A 27,691-nucleotide genomic window follows, 5' to 3' on the forward strand; every position below is an offset into this window, starting at 1 on the left:
CACATTGTCGGTTAGCAGTTTACGTCACCATCGAGCTGTTACCCTGTTTCGATCTTAAAGCTAATCAGTAAAATATAAAAGGTACTCATCCTGATCAGCGTTGACCTCTCCACGAATTGTGCCAGTTAGATGGAATTCTGTCCCCGTAGAATCCTCAGCATTCGTTGAAACGACGAGCACGCCAGCAACGATGCGCTTCCAGGCGGCACAGTTGCAGGAACGCCAAGTCTTGAATAAAAAACCGCTAATGATCCTCTTGAACCGAATCAGTCCCGTCGAGTCTTCACGTTGAATGTTCGACTGTGAATCACGGAGACAGCCCTCGGCGCAGTTTGCCCGCTTCATTAACAAGTTCGTTGTCGTTCCTCGAAGCAACAATGTTCCCTGATTCCCTGTAAATTCCCTGGGCGATGTTTCTGCTAATTTCGACCAAGCTCCGCGCGTAATCCCCGTAGATCGTGATTTTCGAGGCGCTCCGTAGCAATTACAGCCTTTCTTTAATTGCGTCAAGCAGAGGAACCGACTTCGTGTTGACTTTATTAAGAACTCCTCCCTCTCTCTCGGACCAGCCGAGTCGCGGCGAAACGACAGCTCGGTCGAAAGCAGTTCCACCGATCCTCCACCCGTCCTCCAACCGCCCAGGGTTTGTTTCCCTAATTCCCAGTCGAATCTCCGCGCCGAGGGAATCTCCGCTCTTCGCGGAACAAATCAAAACAAGCCGAGAAAATTCGCCTAGCGCAGCGATGAATATCGCATCAAAGGGAACAGATTCTCCCGGGGGACGTTGGCTGGCTTCGATCCGTCGTGAGTGCACGCAAGCCTCTCATCTTGGGGAAACGGCAATCGAACCACTTCCCTGCCACGGTTATTCCTCGGGCCAGCCGAGATCCTCTCCCACGAGCTCGTAGAATCGTTGGTTGTGCTCGTTGAAGAACCTTCTCAGCTTGGTAACGACCACGGGGCTCACGCGTGGGTGGCGTCTACCTTTGCTCTCCTTCAGACACTTCTCCGAGGTTTCGTTGCGCAGACAGTAGAAGCCCTTCGTGTGGTTGAAGTAGAAGTTGTGCCTGCCAATCCGCGGCTCCAGCCCGAGGAAGCTCTCGATCCTGCGCAGCTGGGGCACAGGGTCCTCGATCAGTTGGTCGCCGTTCACTATGAGGATTTGCTCTCTAGAGAACACCTCCAGCCACCTGTGCATGTACGTGTGGTAGAGGGAGATTGCGACTGGCCTATACGACTCGTTAATGCTACCATCAGGCCGTATCACAAGCTCCTCGAAGCTCCGACTCGCCTGCTGCTGCTGCAGCTGCTGCACGCTGCGGGGCGTTCCATTCGTGATCGTCGACGCTGTTGCCGCGTGCGTTCGCAGCTGAGTGTAATCCGATATCGCTCTGGTTACGGGCTCCCGCACTATCAGCAGCAGTTTCACGCTCGCGTTCATCGCGCGTATCCTCTCAGGTACCTGCAACACACACGGTTTAATTTAGTCACTTTTCTGTCTCAGTGAACGGTGAAGCACTGCAGAGCAATCGCGTGCCACACGCGACAGAAACTATTTTATTAATGAAACCATGTAGAATGAAGTCTTGATGTACATATGTTCGCGAGATTCTATTCGTTATGTGTTCGTGGCTGTTTGTACTACTTGAGGGGATAGCTCTTGAGAAGTGTCGCTAGTCTAGGGTTTCTGAACCTTTTTTTGCTTATGGTTACTGTCTAAATATCGGAACTCTTTTGTGAATACCTTCCCCCTTTCTTTTTTGCTATCTCTATTTCTTTCTTGTCCCAAACTTCCTTTTTATCAGGTGGAACCGAGAATTTAATGCTGGGACACCTAAGGGATGATGTCGCCCCTGATGAGAAGTTTTAGTCAACAGAAATGATCGGTTAAAATTCTGTAGTCTATTTTCTCTCAAAGGACGAAAATAGTATTACTGCGAAGACAATTCATATGGATACTTATAATAAGTTACATAATTTAATAAAGTAAAAATTTGCCACATGTTCTTTAGAAGCAATCGAAATTGTACCCTTTTTCAAAATTTGTTTTCTTCGTCTTAAGTTAGTCTGTAAATTTCTTAGCTAGAGGGTGGTTAAAAAAATTAATATTAATTTATAGCTCAAATGTTGAACTAATAATAAGTACAAGATTTTTTGGTTATGAGGACAGTTTTCTGGATTCAACCATGATTTGACTCAAGATGATGAATTTTTTACTACGTTTGATATGAGAGCGTCTCCCGCTCGCGGAGGTTTGTTGCTTTTCTGAACGCGACGCAAAGAGTCTTCGGACATTCTGTGTCGCGGCTGCTGAGAACGAGAATTTGCATTGGAAATTAGTGGAATAAACGAAGTGGAATATCCACTCGGTGAATTCTACGGTCTGGAAAATGCGTCAGTGCGAACATGGAGATGCGTATCAAACTCGTGGTGGTGCGTGAATGAGTAAACGTTGTATAATTCATGTAAATGGATAAGGAAAATGTCCTGGATTTAAGTCTGTCTCCTTGAAATGTTTTTAATCTTCTTGAGAACGAAATTAGTTAGAGGAAAATGGTTTGACTGTTGTGTAAATGTAGAGGTCTCTGAATATACAAAGTGTTCGATGATAGATGTTGATGAAATTTTCAGAGGCGATTCTACATGATAAATTAAGATGAAAATTTAGACTGACTTTATTTTTCTTAATTATTAATTGTTAAAAATTCATTTAGAAATGTAAAGTGTAAAATGTTTCTGATTCAACTTATTCTATTGACTCATTCTACTGACATCGTTATATTTGAATTAGCTAATGTATGTCGTAAGTAGAATAAGTCCCAAGTCAGACATATTTTTGTCGAATCTTCGGTGCTTTTTAAACAATTATCTATTAATTTTTTGAGAAAGCCTCAAACTCAGTTTCGTTACCCTTCATTTTCGTACAAAAATAAATATATTTGAAATATATTAACAACTGAAATGATTCCTAGTAATAAAAAACTTTTTTTAGACATTCTCTGTCCATTTTAAATGCACATCTCTACAAAATAAAAAAGAAAGTTTAAAATTTTTGCTACGTATTCATAATATAGAAGTGTGCCATGTAACGGATTGTACAAGCAGAAATATTAGTTTGAATATTAAATAATATATACATATAAAATTTTAACCACTGACTTCCAACGATAATGTTTTTTATATTAAACAAATGTTTTTGAAGTATATGGACTAAGAACTACTTTTTATGCATTTTGTTAAAGGTACTTAAATTTTAAACTTAATACATAACAGAAGCCTACTTTGATACAAATTTAAATGTACTACACTGTTTGAAATTTTATCTTTCTAGGTTAATTCTATTTATTTCGTTAGTATTTTCACAATGTTAGTCTTCTACGTTAATTCATTCGACGAAAAATTCAGATTCATCAGCGGTTGGTTCTATAATTTAATTTTAGCTTTCTCAATATTGAAAATATACAAATTCTACCGTAGTTAGTAACAAAGAGTAGATATAAAAAATTCTAAAATAAAGACCTTAGTACTTTAATAAAAACCATTTTTTTATTATTTTTATATATAGATATGCTGGATAATTAAAATTATTTGAAGAATAAAGTAAATTAAAATACGACAAAAAAATTCTGTATGCAGTCAAATAAATTATAGGTGCAATGATTTAAGAATTCAAGAATAATGAAATTGTGTTTCAGGCTTCCTTTCCCAGTTATGACTTGTTGAAAAGATACTAAACTGCGTTTGAAATACGTCTGACACGGGGACTTATTCTACTGTCACCGCTGTGCCTGACTAACGCGCGCTGGCAGTAGAATAGTAAGTTGTCGCGTCAGACACATTTCACGCGCCTTGTAACCCTGCTGCACACTGTTTACCATAATTTGATGCGAGACTTAATTGTTATCCTTAATAATTTTTTCAAAAAAAATCAATGTACATAAAATTCATTGCTTTCTAGTAATAGTATTTAAGGCAGTACATGTGTGTTCGTACAGTCTTATATGTGTACGATGATACGATTTATATAGTATAAATTTATCTATTTAATAGAATATGTTTTCAAAGACAAACACATTTCACATGCATTTTGGGTGTTATTAATAACTAATGTCTCGAATATGGAGCCTCAAACCCAGTTTCATCAAGTTTATTTTTTAACTTATATTGGTATGTAAATCATTCTTTGAATTTTCTGATAGCTGCTGCCAAACACTCTGTATAGGAAGAAGAGTTAGAAAATAGATAGATATTTTCGTTTTGCTAATTAAGAGATTAACAACAACACTGATTTCTTTGGTATTATCTATAACTTATAAAGTCTATTAATGTATCTAATAATACATTATGTTAATTTATGAATATTGCGCTACTGGTTTGTGTTACGATAAAATGTGAGCAGTGATTTATTTTCGATATTCAAAAAAGGTGAAAGCTACAGAGATTATTTTTAGAGTCTAGCAATAACACGGTAGCCTGGTTCCAAGTAACTGTTACGTCTTTAATCCATTTAAAGAAGAGTTTGAAGTCAGGAACTGAATGTCGAATGCAGAGGCCATTAAAGCAGTACAAAATTTGCTACGCACGAAGTCGAACAGTTTCTTTCAAGAAGGAATTCGTAAGCTCCATTAAGAGATGTATAAAATATACAGAAAATTAACTAACATTTTAATCTCGGAAAAAGGAATAAAAGTGTTACTATTTTAACCCTTAAATGATAAGACAGAGTCTAAGGGACCCCGCATAAAAATTTAGAACAAATTACATTTTAATCTCAACACACAAAAAAACTTGTGATCAGTATCTACTCATTGGAACAATCTTCTACTATTTTTCACACACTGCGAATATACTCTAATATAATTCTATAATCTGAAAGGCAAGTAGCTTCCAAATATGCAAAATTAATCATATTAAAGTTGAGCCATTCTGAAACAGGGAATGGATTCTCCTTTTCCTTTAGTCTACCATTTCCTCCGATATCCACCACCACTTCTTCAAGCTCAACACCTTTTGGTGCAGCAGGTCCTCCTTATATCCTCAACAGTGGGACAATTGTCTATTCGATAGACGCCGCGAAAGATCTACCCAAAAGATGTCTGAAAAAGCCATATACATGTACACGAACCTACATACACCAAGGAGGGGCTGTAGCAATAAAGGGTGCTAGGCTTGAACAAGTGATGGTGGGTGTAGGAGCAAACAGCAGACCGAAGGAACAGCTCGACTTTACTTACAAATTAAACGTCCCTTCGCCTTCTGACTTCCCTCGTCTCTGGTGTCCATCGACTAAACTCGTCCCCGCCGCGGATCTCAAATTCAATTTCTCCTCTGTACCTAACACAGCCAACTCTTTCAACCAACGACTCACCTCTGGCGTGACGAAGTAGCTGGGGCTCTTCTCGATGGTAATCTGCCCCCTGAACGAGTAGGGCATCTTCCGTCGGTACCACTCGAGTCCCTTCCCATAATTATCATCGCGGTCGAAGAAGTGGACCTCGCCAGCGGCCTTCTGTATCTGCGGATGGAGGAAGAGCATTTCGAGGAGCGCCCTGGTGCCGCACTTCCTCACGCCTATGATGATCGCCTGAGGTAGATGCCGGCTGGTGCGGGGGAAGTGGACCTTGCTGGAGAAGAGCAACGGCGGCGTGGCGCGAACCTGCGAGACGAGCTCGACGGTTCGACCCTCGACGGCCGAGGCCGCGTGCAGGCTGTACACGGCGCTGTCGTAGAGGATGTGGAAGGTGAGAAAGAGAGAGAGGAGGACGACCGTGAGGAACGCGGCGGCCATCTTCGGTCTGGATATGCCAACCACCAGGATACAGTCCGAAGCGTCGCCCTCGGCCGGCCTCATGGCAGAGCGAGACATCCACCTGGAGACAGAGATTTAGAGTGTTTTCATTGGATACGAATCGAGCTGTTGACAGAATCTTAACTATACTGCGTTCACTGAGAGAACGCAGTCGTTTCACGCAGATGGCTTCCATTGCCCCGACTGACTTTTCCACTGAGATTGGTGAAGGATTCAAGAGCCTAAAAGGACACGCCTTGCTTCTTTCTACTCTGTATACCTAGTGTCCAAATGAAACAAATGTTTCTATCTATTAAGAAACAATATTTATTGAGATATCAATGTATAAGAATCCACAGCTTATTTGATTATAAGGAAACAGCAACGGTAGAACTGTTTCCTGGATTTCCTACAAAATGTTCGATGCGACCAGGTAGTTTATGACACGGGAAATCTAGGGTCGTTTATGGTATTGCAACGCAGTAAGAATTCTGACTAGTACCAGTACGTTTTCGGTCGACAGAGACGATATTCAAGAAGATTTTTATTTGCTAACAGAGCCGCATTAATACTTTCGGAGAAAACTAAAATCTAAAAGAATATCGTTTGCTTGCTCAAAATTTCTTTCACACCATTTATGCGCTAACACTTGAAGAAGTGACTTTCTTTAGAAATGGTAGGACCTCCAAGGGCCCAACAAGGGGTTCATGGGTAGGGATGTGCTCGGGAGTGACAGAGCCAATAACTAATGAGCGTAGGCGTGAACTGCGCAAAGGGTACGAAAACTCGTCAACCGACAACTGCGTTCTCCCAGTGAACGAAGTATAGATTGGACTCCAGTGTTACAATGAGGCGTGGTCAACAGACATTTTCGATAGGTCCTGACAGAGACTACGCAGTGATTGTCGACTTAAATCAGGCTTCGGAATTAACTGCTCTTTTCGGCCGATTTTCGAAGGCGACGCCTCCTTTCTCCCTCGCACGTCACTTCTCTCCACAGCGGCCATAGTGCTCGAAAGGTCCCAGGCGCGTGCCACAAGAATCGCGCGTCAGGGGATATCACTGACAAAACAAATACGCATCAACAATAATACCTCATGGGTGATGTGGAAATCTATTGATATAAGTGTCGTCGCCTAAATGCGCCACACGCGATTTTTGTGGCACGCGCCTGAGGCCTTCCGAGCACTAGGGCACTAGAGAGAAGTGACGTGCGAGGGAGAAAGTAGGCGTCGTCTTCGAAAATCGGCCGAAAAGAGCAGTTAATTCCGAAGCCTGACTTAAATCATCCCTGTTTGAGCAGAGAAATATTTTTCTAATGCTTGTTTGTTAATGATTGGTCTCATTCTCAGTTGATCTTTCTTGGGGAGGCGTTACGCAATCCCTGCTCTACTTTAAGGAAAATACATGGAATGGTGAGACCATAGGAAGAATCCCAGCAACGAGGAAGACTGACAATGGCGGTTCTCAGCGCGAGCTCTGGCTTATGTCTCGCACTAGGGAGGTCTAGATATTGTGACTAAATGTCTGAGCTAGTAAACTGGCAGTGCACCGTGTTGAATTGATGCTTCCTGTAAAGCTTGCAAGAATAACCAAGATATTCTGTTGGAACATACGAGGAGATTATTATTTATTATAATATATTCAACGAGACAAGTCAGCAAATGTAGACATGTTGCACTTGTGATGTGTGTTGTGTCAGTTGTCCCTATCCTTGTCATTCATGCGCTCAGACTATGAGGAACTGGGTATCCAAGATTTTGGGTTTGTGAGAGGGAATTTTTCTTAGGATCGGGTTGGGACCCGAAAATTTGTAATGTTCAACATTACAAATTGCCTGTAACATTACGAATGTTGCCTGTAAGTTTGAATACTTGTGTAGTACACTTTCAAATCTGAAAGGTTAAGTGGAAGACCCGATTGAAACATCATGAAGAAGCAATTGAATCAAATTCAAGTCGTTACAAAGTTTCTAGACTATAATCAGTGCTTGACCCGGTTGTAGGGTTTGATACCCGAAATTGACAAACTTTCGGGAACTCTACCTGACCCAATTTTAACTTCAGGTACCCGAGTGTTACAAACTTTTGTGTCACGACCCGACCCGCCCCGATTAATGTCCTACCTTATCCGTGGTTCTCATACCTTGAAACTTCCTACACACCTATTATTTACACTTTGTTAAGACCATGTGTTTGGGTTTATGCTGTGTTTGGTCAGTGAGTATAGTAGGGAGACGTAAAGAGGCATAAGGAGCTACCACTTTTTCAAAGCAATTAGATGCTTATTAAGCATTTAGTTCTTCTCCCCTTCTTTCTCCTCGGGAGTTGCCAATGACAAGTGACCAATTAAAGGGAGTGAATTAGTGTTCATCCTTAATTTTCGTAATACTAAAATCACAACCTGATATAACAAAAATTGAACGATTTGAATATTTGGTGTACGTTATGTGTTTATTATGTCATTGCAAACACTGACATTTCCGAGACAATATCTATTGAGTTATACAGAGTGCTTAATAAAATTATTTACGTTTGAATTTGAGTTTGAATTTCAATACAAAAACCTTTATGGAACATCATTTATTGAATAGTATTTTTTGGATGCCTGGAGTTTCATTTTATTTATATATTCAGAGATTAAAGAAATCACGTGGGTGGGTTCGAAGGTTTTCAGTTGACTTCCTAGTGGCAAGGAATTTTATTCTGAGTTGGATTTAATGGGAATGGACCATGCACAATCCACCCTTTGGATTCCAGCCCGACGCTAGCTTGGTCATGGAATAATATCGTTCTTGAAAAAGTCAGTAACTTAGTAGGGATTGCATATTTTCTTGAAGGAAAATATTTCTTTCAAAAATTCATGCTCCAGGTTGAAAACCAATCCTGGCTTCTAGCCTTTCTGGCCAAAAGGGATATTTAATATATTTAAACTATTTACTAGTACAACCTCTTATCTCCAGTACATGAAATACATCAGTGGACACAGGTGTCCTTTATGGCTTGGTGAGACTATGTAGTCACAGAACACCAGTCTCCATTTACTTAGTAACGAAAGTGGTGAAAATTGAAATAGCCTCTCACAGATTGCAAGTTCTTTGAAAAAAACTTCTGTCATTAATTAATAATTACCGCTAATGAAGAAAAATTCCCCTAATTGATAATAGTTACTGGTAGGTGCAAAAATTGCTGTCATTGATAATCAATTACCAACAAGTTAAAAATGCATGTCCTGACGCTTAAATATCCCAGTATTTCAATATACTATTTTGTGATTCTAATCAGGGTTGCTGTACGAATTCCCTCCTTGAGTACAAAAAAAGAAACAAATAAAGAAGAAAAAGAAGAAATTTGAGGGAAGAAATAAGGGGTGTCCTATTCTATTTTGTTACTAAAATCATGCTAAGATCTGTCCCAGACTTATCCCAACAAGGATCCCCTTCTATTCTACCTCACCTCCTAATTTCTTCCTGTACACCCCAGGAAGGAATCCACGCGGCAACCCTGATCCCATTCCTTCTTTCCTATTAGCCAGCTACATTAGAATCTAATCTCAGAATGAAATAAAATTAGCGTTAGTATTCAAGCAACGGAACATCCACCTTCCACATTTCATCCCATCTCTAATCATCACCCTGCCAATCCCAAACTGTCGCAGACAACGAGCATCACCAGATTACAGCCTGCCTCTCCTAATTCGGCGGCACGCAACGTCGACATTATAGGTAGCACGCGTCGCCCATAATTTATTCTTTCCGCGCCGTGGGAATGATTAAGACCGGCGTACCGAACGATCGCTGCTCGCATACTGATAAGGCGGCAGGTTACACGAGAACGTACGCGTGTCCTTACGCGCCGCGATCTGAACGAGCGTCGTCGAGTCTGCCCTCGCTCAGAGAGTCCCTGGCGTAGTTTCGGTTAAGTATTCCGTCGGAAAACGCGACTCCACCGCGCGGATTTCCCGCGCAGACGGTTAAGTATTTACCAGAGTATAATTGAAACGTGATAGAATAAGTAACGCCGAGCGAACGCGTCTCCCTGAGCGTTGTTCCAGAGTTGCGTAACTGCGAATTCATTACGTCGTCGGGGGAAAGAGGCGTGTTGCGTGCTCCTGCGGCAACGCTGATGGATTCGGCCGAGGAATGGTGAATTAGCGTTGCACGCTCGTGATTTATCGCGGGATTCCAGGACCTCTGGAGCTAATTGCGCGCGGAAGGGAGCTGGAAGCTGGGATGGCCTGGGGATGGGATTTCAACCTGCATTCTGAGGGTAATGCCAGTGATGTGTATCAGAGGAAGTCGTTTGAGCTTGTGATATTCGGTTGGAGGACTAAGAAGCTTTGGATAACTTGTGGTCTTAGGGAGGGGGAAAGGAACTTTTGGACAGCTGCAGCCTGAATATATGTTTTGGGAAACGATGTCTGAACCAGATTTTGATTCATTTAGGGGAATTGTAATTGTAAATTGAAGGAGTTATACAGTGCTTATTGTATGCAAAAATATGTGAAGTGTGGGAAATAAAATGGAAATTGTATTATTATGTAGTACATGAAGGGTGAACCGAAGTTTTGTTTGGGTTCTGTTTTTTAAAATCCTTGAATGCAGATGAAGAGGTGGGATTGTAACCTTCCTTTTTTTTGTAGAATTGTATTTTTGAAAAGATATTAATAATAAGTCAGAATTTGGTATTTGCGACGTCTCCTAAATTTATGAATTTACTAATACAATTTGAAGGTGGACTTTCTTTTTGGTAATACATACTACCTGGGAAAAACCAGAATATCAGCAGGCTATCAAGGAAATAGCATTTCACACACAGTGACTTCATATAATTACAGAAAATTAATTTAGAGTATAATAGAGCACTTGGACATAACGTATTGTGCTAATAATTCATAAGTATCTATAGAAGCATCTATAGAAATTTTTTCACGAACTTACAAGGAAATATCTCTAAATCATCCCTAAATAATCATTTCTTTCCATAGAATTGTTATAAGTAGTTCTCCAAAAATAAAAATATTCAGTAAGTATTTATCTCAGCTGTCACCAAGTTCACTGAAAGCATAAAACCAGCTCTCAAAGTTGCCTCACTCACGACTCTACGTCATCATTTCATTAACGATTCCATGTTACAACTTTCATGTATGTTATATCAGTAATCTTCAACCCTGAATGCGTTAATTACATTTTCCTAGTTATACTGGGTTACCATTACATCCAGCATCATCTAAGAGCATGTAATAAAATTTACGGTGAATTAAACCCCTTTATGACCTCAGTCATAATTAGGACTTTCCTCGATGAATACTCCAAGATCAAGAGATTGCATTAAGGGTAGACTCCCAAGACCATTCTACCTGCTGAAACGTCACACAAACTCAGGAATGAATCCCCAAGAATTTTGCAAAGCGATTACCAAGAAAGAGAAATATAAGAAATATAAGAAATTAAGTCGCTTAGATTTGAATGATGCATCGTGGTACAAAAAGGAGTAGCTGTAAGGATCAGTTACAAGAGGGAAGAAATCCTTCTCGACGATTAATGAAGCGACAGAATTAATAGCGACGCCCTTACACAAATCGTATCTCGAATACGGCGAGGTTTTATCGATACCGTTGGAAACAATAAATCAAACGAGTAGAAGCCCGCATACACTCGCAAAATCCCTTCGTTTAGCGATAGAGAAAAAGGTTTACACCAGATAAGAGTAATCGCGTTGGAAATGCTGACATCAGCTGCGCGATGGAAGTGCTCGTTAAGTAAGATTAATTAATCATTTTCCCGTGTAATTACCAGGGCGAGCAATGTAAAGAACTATCTGTACACGCGTTAGAATATCATTCATAAGGACTGCTGTATTTCATTAATTACTCTGTGCCATAACTCTTCTGTACTTCTTATCCATCTTTGTACAGCATGCCTTTGAAATGCGTTGAAATGCTTATTTACGAGAATGAAACATCTTTCGCGGTCAAATGTACGATTTTCTTGTTTACGCAGTAAGAATAACCTTAACAATTAGCAGGATGATTTTAGAAAATAAAATGCTAAGTAGATTAAAGCTTAGATTCTTAAAAGGATCAATTAAAGGAAATCCAACGACCTAAAAAATGCCAAATTATTTTTCCTTAATATCAACTCTGACTCGATTTTTGAAATTTTGTGATTTAATCTCAGAAATTAATAATTTTATTATGTTTATCTTTTTATGTATTGAAAAGTAATTTTTGTAACATTGAATATTAAACGAAACAATTTTTAAATAGATTATAATTATTATTACCATTAGTAGGTATCTGAAATTTCTTAATTTGCTATAGTAATTACTACAATATTGGTCATATATTAAAACACTTATAATAGAGTCGCTATTGTATGTTGTACATTTTATACCTAAAAGGTTTGTGTGTTTAAATATTGTTGTAATAAACCACATAAATCATTCAAATGAATTTCTCGTACTGTAAATTAAGTTGCCTGGTTTCCAAACATCTTTAAAAACTTTTTGTTTAATTGAAATAATGTTTCAACATCTCTCACTGTATTTTATTCCGACATTTTTATTCGATTCTATGGTAACAGGAACCATTAAAATTGGAATCCTTTTGCTCAGAACGCGCGTGTTCAATCGACGTTTTTTTTCCAAACTGTAATTTTATGGAAATAAAATACTTTTCTCTTCTTGACGTATTGTTACGTATTAATAAAAGAATATTTCCTGATAATTGAAAAAAAAAAAATGTTTGACATGCAATGCATCAATGTAATGCTGAAATAATAAACTTCAATATGTTGAAAAATTGATTAACGAAACAAATGTTATCTCGTCAGAAAATATCATTAACAATCTTTATTATTCTTCTAAAAGTCCTAAAAAATCTAAACATCAATCATGTACAATATTTCTTAATCAAATAATTTAAAAATATTATATTTATCTATAAAGAGATATTTACAGAGATCCATCTCTAGTAATATGTATTGCTCTATTAATTATACCTGATGCTATTTCTTACAAAACATTTAACCTATTGTATGTTTCTGAATAATGGCAGTTTAAAATATTTTGTAACAGAAACGTGAGCATCTTTGTGATACAGAAAAAGCTCATGGTCTATGATAAACTGAACTTTCACATACGTGATCGGGAAACTTAACGAAACATGTTTACCAAGGGGGAAATGCTGCACTCTGCTCTGCGACTGTGGAAACGTTAGCTTCATTGTTCTACTGGAATCGATAAATCAACCCCTTACGCTGCTACTGCCTCGGGCTACCGAGAACAAACCACGATATACTACGTCCGAAGTACAACGCGGAAGGAGGATAATCGCACCAAAAACAATCGACTTCGATAATTCCGCCGTAATACGGGCATGAACTCTAGCTGTGATAAAACTGAAGGATTTATTTTCGAAACGTTCTAAGTGCAACAAGTATGAAACTAAGAAGACTGTGAGTTATCTTTAGCTATTTAAAAAGTACATTTTAAGAGTTTGGTGCAGGGTATTATTAATCCTTGAATGGCTGATCCTGGGTTACATTTAATTTTGATTTATTTTCGAAACATTCTAAGTGCAGCAAGTATGAAACTAAGAAGATCATGAGTTATCTTTAGCTATTTAGAAAGTACGTTTTAAGAGTTTGGTGCATGGTATTATTAATCCTTGGATGCCTGATCCTGGGTTACATTTAATTTTGATTTATTTTCGAAACGTTCTAAGTGCAACAAGTATGAAACTAAGAAGACTGTGAGTTATCTTTAGCTATTTAAAAAGTACATTTTAAGAGTTTGGTGCAGGGTATTATTAATCCTTGAATGGCTGATCCTGGGTTACATTTAATTTTGATTTATTTTCGAAACGTTCTAAGTGCAACAAGTATGAAACTAAGAAGACTGTGAGCTATCTTTAGCTATTTAGAAAGTACATTTTAAGAGTTTGGTGCATGGTATTATTAATCCTTGGATGGCTGATCCTGGGTTACATTTAATTTTGATTTATTTTCGAAACGTTCTAAGTGCAACAAGTATGAAACTAAGAAGACTGTGAGTTATCTTTAGTTATTTAGAAAGTACATTTTAAGAGTTTGGTGCAGGGTATTATTAATCCTTGGATGGCTGATCCTGGGTTACATTTAATTTTGATTTACTTTCGAAACGTTCTAAGTGCAATAAGTATGAAACTAAGAAGATTGTGAGTTATCTTCAGTTATTTAGAAAGTACATTTTAAGAGTTTGCTGCATGGTATTATTAATCCTTGGATGGCTGATCCTGGGTTACATTTAGTTTAAGTATTTTGTGTATACATTGTGCAAATGACGAATGAAAAATAATTTTTCTGCAGTTTGCATTCATGATATTATCTCAGCATCCTTTAGATGTATAATAATATATAATTTTGACAGAGAAACTATTTTTAAAATATATTTAGTATGGGTGCAATAAGTCCCAGGGTTGGCCTCACGTCGTGGTCAAAGGTCAGTCATCCCAGAGTTAAGAAATGAATCTTATTTGATATCAGAGTATTTGAAAAATTCATAGCGTATTGTTTACGTCGATTATACGAACTGTATTTTCTTCGATCTGTATTATATAGAATTTTTGGTATTTGGAGTACTAACGATGCAATTATATAAAATCCTTAAGTATACCTCAAACTATCACTTAGTAATAGTTTATCAAAAATAAAAATAAAATTGCTATAAGTCCCAGGGTTAGCCTCACGTCGTGGTCAAAGGTCGACCATCCGAGAGTTAAGAAATGAATCTTATTTGACATCAGAGTATTTAAAAAATTCATAGTGTACTGTTTACGTCGATTATCTGAACTGTATTTTCCTAAGTCTTTATTATTTAGAATTTTCGGTATTTGGAGTACTAACCATGCAATTATACAAAATCCTCGAGTATACCTCAAACTATCACTTACTAAAAGTTTATCAAAAATAAAAAGAAAATTGACCATGAGTTTTGAAGTTAGCGTTAATTTCGATAATCGACGTCCTACAATGTACTAATTCCAAAAAGAAATCGACGAGGTCCAATTTAGGAGTTCTACACGATACAGGCAACTCCTCCCAGTACTCAACAGGAAACACATTATACCATAAATTCGTTACCCCCGAAGGAAATTGTAAAGCCTCGAAGAGGTAAGTTCTTCGAACAGAAGCTTTAAATCCTCCCGGATACACCGACTGAAATCCAAATTTATCATGCTGTCGTTCGAAACAAACGGATATAAAACGACAATAGGAGACGGAATAACGTCTATTTAAGAAGTTTTAAGCAATCCTCGAGCTGAATAATACTTGAAAACGTTTCCAAGTATAAGCAACGATCCCGACGGGCGTGGAGAGAAGGCATTAACGCGACGCTGGCGAATTGTTAATGCCGCCGGAAGAAGAACCTGAAACGCGAACTATCGGGTGCTCAGTTTCTAAATAAAAGGCGCTTAATGAACTCCCGGGCAAAGAGGGACACAAGAGACAGGAAGAACTTTCGTTCTCGCGTTGCAACGCGGCCGAGGATAAATCGAAATTTAAGAGCGACGGGAAAACTTTCGGTCGAGGGCTCTCAAAGCTCGGAATACCTAATCGGTCTTTGGCATCGAGTGGATTCCACCCGAATGAGAATTGTATTCGATACTTTGCCTGTCCTGTGTCATTGACTTTTTTACTGCGTCATTGTTAACACTCCGTTTACGAACGTTTCTTCTATACCCATCTTTGAAGGTACGAGTCAGTTTGAGGCAGGAACAAAACCATATGTTTTCTTCAAAAAGGAACATAATTATGGTTTATTAACTTAAACATGAAACTGATAAGTATAAAATGAAATGAAATATTAAATTATTTAGTTTAAACTTATTATATTTGCAGAAGCTGTGCTGCTGAGTCTCTTATGTCAGATGTGAGCTATCAGGTTCTCAAAGTATCGTCGCTCGCCATATTGTTTATTTTACTTTTGATAGCTACTTTCCTGAAGAACTAACTCTTTTATTATATTCAGATTTATTACTAGTACTGCTTTAGTGAGTGCAGCCAATCTAGTAGCATCAATTGATTTTTTATGCATATTTGTAGAGATAGGTATACCATACAAAGAATTTCAGAATTAGAAGTTTTTAGACAAAATGAATTTGGATATATATTTGTCTCGTTGAATGGATAATAGTTAGTATAAATGCCAGAAAAATATGTAAATGGTTTATGTAATTTTCTCGTCAAATTCGAAATGTGTCAAAATGACGCGCTTCGTAATCGAAGTGTTAATGTATGTGCTTGAGTGTTTGACAACAGATGTCACAAAATTTATGAAATGATGCTACATGGCAAAATAAGAGAAAAATGAAGATAAACGAAACTGTATTTCAGGCTTCGTTTTCGAGTTATTAGTTGTTGAGATAATGATCAAAATAGTGTCTGACTTGGGACTTATTCTACTGATTTCGCTGTGTCTGTCCTAGCCAGTGAACGCAACCAGTAGAGTATTTTTCAAGTTAGACACACTTTACGCGAATTTCAGATAATTCTGCAACAATTGATAACTTTGAAATGAAGCCTCAAACGCAATTTTATTATTATCATTAATGAATTTTCAGTTCTCTGAGTAATAGACTATGAATCTTTTTAAGTACAACAGAATAGAATCACATCTTAAATATTACAACATGTAAATTTCCTTAACGATTTAATATATTTTTGTATATTATTTTTATTCTGCTCTTCATTGTACATTCGAATTTTCCATAAATGCATAAATATCCACAATTTACTCATGAAAGTGTGAAATATTCAATGACAACCGCAACAGAAATATTATTTAAATATTATTTAAACGGTATTTCAGTTACTTATTCACACACCAATTCTTGTAATCAACATCTGTCACTTTTACTCTTAAAATCAAGTAAGATGAATCCTTAAATTATGTAAACTTTTGTTAAAGCATCAACCTTTAAATATAATTATATTTGGTCACAATTGGTAATTAAATTACAACAGAACACAAGTGACTTGTCATGGTTATAAACTTAGTAAGATCGTTTGCTTTACTGTTCATGAACAGAGGTATTCGATAGTAAATGGATTCATAATCGCAGCTATTTCAATTTCACGCGTAATTGCGGCAACAGAACTTAATCTTGCGGTACTGGGAAGCACTTGGCATCGAATTCGCGAAGTTCAGTCCCGCGATTAATAGACGTAAGGAAACAAGGGAGATTTACCTCCCGTATTCGTCAAACATTTCTCTGACGTAAAATAACTTATTTATTTTGTCGTCGACGAATTTACTGTGACTACAGACGAATCCTTCTTTTTGTTATGGAAGAGTCGTAGAACGTGAACACTTTGTCTACTAATAATTTGAAACAAATAAAGGGTATTTAATATAAGAATATCTAAAATTTTTTATAGGAGAGAAATTTATGTAAGAAAACAAGAAATGTTTACAGTTTGTGTGTTTAATGGAAGAATTTGTCTTCAAACTTTAATAGAGAAATTTATATTTGAATTTGTTGTGTGTGATCTCTCTATTATAGTAGAGTCCAGAAGAAAATTGATTTCCAACATTCGAATACCGAATATTTGAAAGAATTTAAATATGTAATTATGATTATGGAAATTTAAATATTTGGAAAGTTGAATATTTAAATATGTTGAAATTTGATCGCTTTGAAGATTAAAAAGTTAGAACGTTGAAATAATTGAAAATTTGAAGACTTCAAATTTCAGAAATGTAGAATTTTGAGTACCTACATATGTACGTATGCAAATACTAAAGAACTAATAAGTAGGTATATTAAAATACTTCAAAAATAAAAAACCTTAAGAATTTGTAAATTTGAAAATTAAATGATTTGAAATTTTTTAAATTTGAAAATTAAACGATTTGAAATTTTTAAAATTTGAAAATTAAACGATTTGAAAATTTGAAAATTTGAAAATTTTTAAATTTGAAAATTAAACGATTTGAAATTTTTTAAATTTGAAAATTTATAGATTTAAATTTTTGAAAATTTAAAGGTCTTAACGTTTGACTACTTGAACACTAGTATATTTAATTATTTGTTGAATGTATGAAGATTCGAAGATTTAAAGCATATATATACTTTCTTTCCGTTATTCTACAGACTGAGACTATTCCCTTCTGCCAGTCTCATCATCCATAAACAAATTGCAAAACCAACCAACTAAACCCAAACATACAATATCCATACCCTAAAAATATCACTAACGAAACGTTCGAGTAATCACAGAAAATCTTAAATCACAGACCTTTAGTTAATAAAGAATCTATTAGTAACAATATCACAAAGCAGATCCATAATCAATCGCTTTTTAACAATTTCTCTAAATTCGATACGAAGAAAGGAGCCTACAGACTCCCAGTGTACCGACAGCTCCAGATTCGCCAATCGTTCAGTGGGGAAGAAGGGAAGTTATCGGCCAGGTGGAAGGCAATTCGAGGGAAACAAGCGGCGTCGAAAAACCGCAGGACCGTTCTACGCTCTGGTTTCGATCAGTTGATTCTGGCGACCGAAGTCGAGGGGGGAGAGAGGGATTGGTTTTCGGCGCAACGCCAAATATTTATCTCGCATCGTCGGAATCTCTCTTTGAAAACCCATCGACCGTATTATCGCGACAAATCGCAATTTCGAGGGTCAACCTCCCACGCGAACGACCGATCCTGCAATGACGGACGCAATTCTGACTTTCGTCGTGTCACTGCACGCGCCACCCTTTTTATCCCTGACAAGGGTGCTACTGACGATCGTCGAGATTATGGTTATCTTGTTCACGGGGTTCGATTTGTCGACAGCTGCAACTTCGAACGTTTGAGCATGTTAGGATTTCAGAATGAATGAAATTCTGCTTGAGTAAATGAAAATGTTGAGCCTTGTTCAGATTAGTCGAGTTGCTTGACTTCGAGCCTCTTGTGTTCGAGTAGCCTGATGTCAAGTTTGTGTTCACGTAGGTCAAGTTAGTTGGATTCAAGTGGTTCGAGATTGAAAGTAACTTGAATTCAAGCTGTCAGGCAAGAATAATTAAAATGGCGTCGAAAGAAGTGGTGCATCCTGATTATTTGGGTAGGTGTTTTTCAAGCAAGAGATGTATTTTTGAGTGCTGCCTTGACGTTCACATGTTCGTTGATTTACTTGGAATTTTTCATGTATGATACAGTATACACCATGGCATACATCAATTAATGTGTATTTCAAGGCAGGGAAAAGTTGAAGAGACATCAACTGCATTTGAAGCTTGAGGGGATATTTCAAGTTAAATAATATAACGTGTTCACATTCGTCATATTGCTTCGAATCACTTGCATTCAAGCCACTTGAATTTAAGTAACTTGAATTTAAGTAACTTGAATTTAAGTAACTTGAATTTAAGTAACTTGAATTTAAGTAACTTGACTAATCTAAACGTGCCTAGATAAAATAGAAACTTAAATGGATGTTTAAAGTCACCTAAAACAACACGTTCACATTGGTCAAATTACCTCGAATCACTTGCAGTCAAACCACTAGAATTCAAGTAACTTGACTCACCTAAACCAGGCTTTACTGATAATATTATTCTGCTGTGGTAATGAGACTGTACCTAATTGTAATTGAAATTAAGAATTGAAATCAGCATGCTTTTTATTTAAAATAGAAACAAGGGTGCTACTAACGATCGTCGATAACATCATCGCTATCTTCTTCACAGGGTTAGATTTATTAACATTAGGCACTATCACTTTAAACGTTGAGGTATGTTAGGATTTCAAAATAAATAAAATTCTGGTTGAGTAAATAAACATGTTACTGATAATATTATTCTGTTGTGGTAATGAGACTATATCGAATTGTAATTGAAATTAAGAACTGAAATCAGGGTGCTTTTCATTGCAAATGAAAATACCGAATAAAAAGGACACATATTTCTTTCAAATAAAATAACAAATAAGATTATTTGAAAATAAAGACGTATAGAAATTGACTCTAATAGCTTATTTGTTAAATAATTTGTGTCCAAATGTTTTATTTTCCAAATATTTGCTTATTGGAAATAGTCAGAAAATGGTAACTAAATAACAGTTTTTATCATAAAACGAACGTAAGTACTCATTATTGTAAACCTAATTGGTTTTTTCGGACAATGTTAAAAAATTTAAAATTGAAAAAAATAGATTTTCTGTTAATTCACCTTTCACCTGCAGTATATGTAACTTCCTTTCCTTCTTCAATAGTTTTGTTTCGCAAATTCTTATCGTTCGTTGCTATACACATAAGCCACTACACTTGTTAATGAATGAAGCAGTTTTTAAATTTCACGCACTCTACTGCTTACGCACATTTCAACTGTCGACGAGAAACTGAACGAAGTCAAGAACATGTCAAGTACGAACAGGAATATAACAGTCGAATTGTAAACACGTCAAAATACAAACATTGTGATAAAAATAAACACTGCCAATGATACACATCGTAAGTCTCGTTTTGAAATAGTTCCTCCCAGCTTTACATTCCTGATACAATCAAATAACAAATATCTAGTTTTCAAATAGAATAAAAAATAAAAAAAACAATTTAGTTATGAAATACGTTATTTTAAAGTAAATAGTAGAACAAATAACAAATAAAATATCAATTTTTGAGATATAGAGAGGTTGCTGAATTTATAACACATATGTGTACATCTTGTAATTTATAAACAATTTATGCTATATGATAGGCAATAGGTATTGTTTATATATTAAGTTAGTTAATGTGATAATTGCTTTAACACAGCCCCACTTGTTCAAGTAAAGAAACGCAGTTTGTTTTATCAACTGAGAATCTAATATTTTAGTATCAGACTTTAAGCTCTACTTTTTCTAAAGTAAGTAGCATGACTTTCAACCATGCAGTGTTCCAGATTTTATCGGCCAAACTTTGTCAGTGTACTCTATGGGTCTAAATAAGAAAAGAATGAATATGAAAAAGAATGAATAAGAGAAGAATAAATAAGAAAAGAAACATACGTCATTTAGAACTTTATTCCAACGTTCTAACAGGAATACGAAATATGAAAAAAATAGTAACTTGTGGTTAACTGCGGTACAGTGTAGGAATATACCAACAACAATATTTATATTTAGTCTGTATATCTTTATCTTGCAGTAAGCTGTATTTACTCTCTGAACTCTGAGGTCGATATTTTCACTAGTACTATTAGTAAGCTGTTAGACCTCATTGAGTAGACATTTTGAGATGCAATGTTAATCAATCCTGAAAAATAGCTAAAAATATCATAACAGTTTTGATAACCTCAGATAGTGATATTTTCTAGCTTAGATAAAGATAGATTAAATGTAAATATTGATGGTATATTCTCATATTGTGTCGCAGTAACCACAAGTTACTATTTCTTTTATATATCGTTTTCCTGTTATAACTATTGAATAAAGCTGTAAACAACCTGTGTCTTTTTTTCATAAATTCTGTTTATTATTGTACCTATTATTACAATAATATTTATAAAAGTTATACCACAGATGTAATAGTGTTTGGCTTCTGTTTCATTAAACAGCAAGCACTATAGTGTCGAGCTTTTACGTCGATATCAATATTTATAATAATTACAATAATTAGTCCAGTAATCCAATTTAAGACTAATCCAGTAGTTCAAACCAAAAGCTCATCCTAGGAAACCAGTTGCTACGAGTAAACTGATGTCACAGTTACAAAAAACTACTTGTCTAACTCTTCACATTATATTTCAGAAAAAATCAATTACATTACCTTGAAGACATAACTAGTAACATTTTTCCTGCTATCTCTTATACGTTAAAAATATTCTATTACCAGCCTACAGAAAAATGGGGGCAACCTCCCCTATCGAATTAATTCTGCAACAAATTTTCCATTTACTGTTCAAAAATTTCATGCCTTCGACTTCCAACAGATTCTCCGAGACAGCAATAAACGTCAAATATTTTCACACGTTCAATGGTCGCATCAACTTTCATAAAACTCGTCGCGTCATACATAGTTAGCCCATGTTCCCTTGTTAGTGCAACGAGTAAACCGTTTCTTCCACGAGGACCATTATCCTCTTAGAAGAAACTGGTTACTCCGCGCAGCTTTTCAGTTACACCGCCAATTTGCCACATAACTCCGGGAGAAATTACGGCGGTTATGATGTAAGAATAATTTCAGGACAGGCCAGCCCGCGGCGCAACGTTCCCCGCCTTCCAACTGCATCCGGTTCGGTTCGACCGGTTCGTGACTTCGAACCATGTCCGCCGCGTTCAAATTGAAGGCCTTATCTCGCGAACTAGTTCAATTAGAATCCGCGGAAAGCAACTATCTTCCCGTCACGAGGATTATCTCGGCGACTTTACTTAGCTAATTACGAGGGAACATTCTGCCCAAGTTAGCTCATCCTCCTCCTTCCTGCTGGGCTTTTATTTTTTTATTATTCCCTTCTTCGCCTTACTTTGATGGATCAGGCGAGGGGATTATACTTCAGGGTCTTCATAAAAGATGAGCATTGGATAAACAAAGGGGTAACTTGATTTGAGAATTTTGAAGCTTAAAAAGGCGACAGTTGGGCTTTTGGTGATCATTTTTCTAGCTGAGACTTGTGAAATAAAATCGGGCTTACTAAATTTGTCACGTAAAAATGGTTTTAGATTAAATTCCACGTATGATCGTTAGAGATCTATATGAATAATATATGTATTATTTTTCAGTGGTTATTTAAGAGATTATTCTATTTATTTAATAAATCGTTATATTTGATTGTGATTGTTTCTTTTTTTTAAATTTGTATGTAACTTTATTTGGTGATTTAAATCATTTGTCTTCGATTAACTTTAAATATGTACTACAGATATACGAATAAGTGAAAACTGAATGTGTGTGGTCAGACGCGTTCTTATAACCATGCTTTTGTTTATTTAGTACTGAAATAATACTTTCATATGTTTCACTCGGTATTTACTGTTCCAAGCACTAATTATATTCTTCCACAACACTACGTTTAATGCAAATTTTATTGGGACGTAATTAACAGCAGAATAGGGGTGATAGGTATATTAAATACGTCAGGCATAGTTTTAAAAATTTTTTCTAGATAAAAAGGATTTCTAAAATACCCCGTAAAACATTTAAAAAATACAGAAGTGTAACAATTAAGATTAAATAAGCCCAAAGTGTAGAGAGACTTTTAAAGTAACGTTAAAATCATTTAAATTGAAAACTATCCAATCTGTTGTGTTCAAAGGATTGAAGACATTTTGGAAACATGAAAACTACTTACAATACATCGATGGGGGACTGGGGAGACCACTCTCGACGAGGCCGAGCCTTGTTGGGCATTTGCGATGGTTTGATTGTTCACATCCTTAGGATTCCTGCAAAAAGAAAGAAAATTGCAATTTGAAAAACTGTTCCGAGATAAAAGTGCAAACTGTTAGTTATCTATGTTTTTTTTTCATCCTGTATTTATGGAAATGAATACTGTTTTCTTTGTAGAATGAATGAAAGCAGAAGAAAAGTTTTCACAAAAAAGCAGAATAGAATGTATAACATACTTTTCATCTTTAAATGTACATTTACGATTTGAGAATGTATTTTTACTATATTTTTTATGGGTAATAGTCTTTTTATTTATTTAACGAACAAATTTTAATAATTTAGAGAAATGAATAAATTGAAATAAATTTGTTGTGAATAATAGAATTGCAAATACGATTATTTTACTATAAAATTCTTGAGTCTATTTTTGTCAGTCAGTTGTTGTCTACAATAATTAAACACAAGTCCCATTTCCTTTGATCTAAACTCGTACAAAATATTCAACAAATGAAAATACCTTATTCTTTAACTATTTTTCGTTCCTCACAAACAGCACACACGCGCGCGCACGATGTACAAGAATTAAACAGCCGAAACACAGACAGACTTCGGAAAGTCTGTCAATGTGTCTTTACGACAGGACGGTCAATGGTAGACTAACTTCGGTGGGCCTGGTGTTCGTCTCAATCATGGTAGAAAAAACAGAGACCGCCTAGATAATAGGGGTCATAAACGAACAGGAACGAAAACACTGTTGCGTCGCGCAGGTCAATGTCAGCAGGGACTTTATGGATATTGGCCTTTGGTGGAAGCATAAAGTTGAGGAACAAAATTTTTGTCAACTATAAATATTGGTATACGACTGAACAAAGGTTTGGGACTATTTTCTGAGTTAAAGAGAATGAAGATTATTTTAGGTACTTAAATACACCATTTCAATAATATGTAGTGGTTCATTGTATTAATTTACTGCAATCTTTTGACGTGAAGAATATTGTAGTTATTATTGAAAATAGTAACTTCGACCTGACTGTATTTTGTTATGCAAGGTGTATGAAAGCAGGTGTAAGAAAGTGTAATGGGAGATTGTATATGCCAAAATAAGGCGAAAATGAGGAATAATAAAATTGCTTTTAATCTTTCCTTTCCAAGTTATTAACACATTCAGTATTATATCATAATTGTGAATAATGCTAATTAAAAACAGTTTTTTTTTCAAAGTTGGAATTATTACAGTGTGATACAATTTTTAATGAATTTAGCGTGGTAGCTAGTCTGTTAAATGTAGAAGAAATATTTCAAATGAGCGTGATGGATTGCGTCTGACTTGACTTATTCTACTGACTTATTCTACTTATTCTACTGTAGTAGAATAAATCCTCCTCTTATTCTACTGCCACTGTGCATACGATATTTTAACATAAATTTTAGTCTCTTTTACAATCAATAATTTGAAAACAGAACCTCAAACGTAATTTCCTCATTCTTGTGTACAGTTAACATATTTAGTATATTTCCCACAAATATGAACTACCATCAGTAACATGTTCAGAAACATATTCCCACAATCTAATTCAAACTAATCGCAGTTTCGTCGAATCTGTTTCACCGAAAAATCGCGGAAAGCAAGAAGTGCACGCAGAAATTCCCAACTTGCATCTCAATTGAAATTCTACTGGCACAGAAAGTAATATTCTGATCGTACCAAGAACTCCTTTGGCAAGGAACCGTTTCTAAAATTAATTCGCGTCGCGAGCGGCAATTTCCAGGGAATTTTCACCAGCAATCATGCATCGACGTTAGCGGGTGCCTGGAGCCTCTCCGAGCATGGAATTTCATAGGCACGCAGAGGCCACAGCGGCATGAAAAATCAAACAATTTTGAGGGCAATTCACGACGGGCTGGTCGCGTTATTGTGGACGAAAATGAAAATCCACGACAACGATGTAACTTTTCTCATTCTGCGTCGTTGACGTTCGCAATATCTAGCCTCCTGGTGAGTTAAGAGTTCAGAGCGTGTTGCAAGCTCGCTGACCGACGCCTGCAACTGGCGACTGGATGTATCTTCAAGAACTTTCGAGTGACATCAGGAGTCAGAATACCCCGAGGCGTTTTTACAACTGAATCTCTTTTTTCATATTTTTTCTCTTGCAATATTCTTGTTTCCCTCAAGCGCAGGGGCTGGTTTTATAATACGTTCAAGCTTATTCTTCCTCGCGCTTTTGTTCCGATCTTTCTTGGTGACCCGCCTGCCCCTCGGTGGGAAAACTTTTCGTGTCCCAGTAGAATTTATCTGAAGTCGTGCAATTTTAATCCACATCGAATTTGATGAAACTTTGCAGGCTTCTGAGCTGGCTAAAAACAGGGGACATGTAGTTCTTGTGGCAAACGGTGTTTCAAGTTTGAGGGGTGGGACCACGCTGCGAACTTTTGCCTGTTTGATGGTATCTTGGAAACTGGTGGAGATATGGGAATGGTTTATGGGCTTCGATGAGACGCGGAGATAAACAAATTTGGAGGGAAAACGAGATACTAGATTTCGTAAGGACTGTTTATGTAGGCTTGACTTGTGTGCTGAGTGTTGCTATTTTTTAGTTTTATTGGGCTGTATTTCTTCTGTTTTTATAGATATTTTTTTATGTTTGCAATAAATTTCACGACAATGCCTTAAGTATTAGGATGACAAGATTGTAAATGTTGCGATTCTTTTAGTTAAAGAAGAGGTCTTCTTATTTTTAGTCATATTATATAATTTGCAAAATTTTATTACAATTAACAAAGGATACTCCTCTGTCTGATACTTGTATATGTATAAAGTACCTAAAAATTTAAATTCTTAGCACACACTAGGGGTAGAAATAAAGTAGATGCAATATTGCTAACCATGTTCGTAAATGCATACGAGTATTTAACACAGCCCCTTACACTGTTCATTAAAATGCATACATGGGTTTATAAATAGTAAAGTAACCCAAGTATTAATAGCATTATCCTACAACATTATACATTATACAATATGAAAAGAAAAAGAAATATTTAAAAAGAACCATTCTGTACCATACTCAAATATCACATTTCATAAACACAAGCTTTTATACAATAAGTAACAATGAAATTTCTCCAACAATGGCCAGGTTTCATCACAAATGCCTGAAAATATTCCACTATTCTGGAACCATGAAGCCTCCGAATTTTCGGATTTCAGATCGATCGAAAACGAAATGGAATTAAAAGAAAGAGCATCTGGCGAAATTTGACGAATCGATACGTGCATCTTTGCAGGCAGAGAAAAATCGTCGTCTGTTCTGTTTCTCGAAATCGGATTAATTTGGTTGACGCGAGACTGTCAGCGTGCATTGTTCGTTCGTTATCTATTCATCACCGCCACCGTGTTGCACGCCGTGAAATCGTGGAAAAAAGGGGAAGCGAACGATGGAATTTAGGTCGAAGTAGCGCGAAGATGCTGGAACAATGGAAACTGGAATAAATCGTGACCGATGGTGATTTACATTCCTTCGTGACAGCACTTGACCCGACCGCCCAGGTTCCATACTTTTTGCGAAATGTATCTCAAATTAAAGTCAACGTTTTATTTGTTTCAGCGGTAACGCTTCAATGCTGCTGTTTCACTAGATTTGAATCGTTTCAATTATGTAGATACAGGTTCCGGTTCGCTGGTATCCTTTTGTTCAGGATTACTACGAGTCATTTACTGCACACATTGTGGTACTGACGACTGTAACACCAATTATTGTCCAGTACATAGGACTTGAATTGTTATGTTGTATTGTTGTTGTATTGTAGAAAAAGTCGTGTTTTAATTATTGAAAACTCGCACAAGCTATTTGTATAAGAATTATTTCATTTTCAACAGGTAAAATGACAAAGAGAATATTAATAGTTTGTGAAATAAAATTGTTATTTTTAAATGGTTTAAAATTACTTGAATAATTACATTGAATTATTCAAGCTTTAATTTAATATTTCACTATCTTTAAAGTATTTTTACGTTCTTAACCAAAAATGCATATTTCGTATCTAATTATATAATATAAGAGATAATTAATAATATTTAATAAGTCAGGCATATTTTAAAAATCAAACTAAAAAGCCTGCATTGTTAAAATTTGATTTCATTATCAAGCGATACTGATACAGCTTCCTCACTACTTAGAAGTTCATTATTTCATTTAGGTCAAATTCGAAGTTGCCTCTGGAAGACAAAATCCTTCTGTACAAAGTAATTATTAAACCAATATTGTCTTATGGGATCGAACTATGAGGATGTGCTAGCAAATGCAATGTAGCCATCCTCCAGGGAACCCGATCGAAAGTCCTTCGAGCTATAGCCAATACTTCGTGATATGTATCTAACGATATCTTTCACGAGGGTCTAGGTATCCTCTTCATAAAAAGAGTTATAGATGAATTCAGCACTAGACACAAAAATAAATTAGAAAACCACCTTAATCCCCTCACTCATCTACCTCTATAACAAGAAACCAGAAAATTAAAAACAATTTGGTCGATGGACCTACTGGATACAAATTTAGGAGAACTCTTTGCTGC

General features: G+C 36.4%; 1 protein-coding gene across 1 annotated transcript in view; it reads right to left on the bottom strand.

The window, feature by feature from the left end:
- Positions 1 to 845: 845 nt before the first annotated feature.
- Positions 846 to 27,691, bottom strand: part of Hs3st-a (Heparan sulfate 3-O sulfotransferase-A) — a 181,692-nt gene continuing 154,846 nt past the window's right edge. Inside the window, exons 3-5 of the mRNA XM_076376635.1 lie at positions 23,085 to 23,178; positions 5,369 to 5,870; positions 846 to 1,462 (exon numbers count right to left, since the gene is read on the bottom strand). Of these exons, the coding sequence (XP_076232750.1) occupies positions 866 to 1,462; positions 5,369 to 5,870; positions 23,085 to 23,143 (1,158 nt within the window). The 5' untranslated portion in view covers positions 23,144 to 23,178 and the 3' untranslated portion in view covers positions 846 to 865. The remainder of the gene's footprint in view (positions 1,463 to 5,368; positions 5,871 to 23,084; positions 23,179 to 27,691) is intronic.

Source organism: Calliopsis andreniformis, chromosome 4, assembly GCF_051401765.1.
Source record: "Calliopsis andreniformis isolate RMS-2024a chromosome 4, iyCalAndr_principal, whole genome shotgun sequence".
Taxonomy (NCBI): domain Eukaryota; kingdom Metazoa; phylum Arthropoda; class Insecta; order Hymenoptera; family Andrenidae; genus Calliopsis; species Calliopsis andreniformis.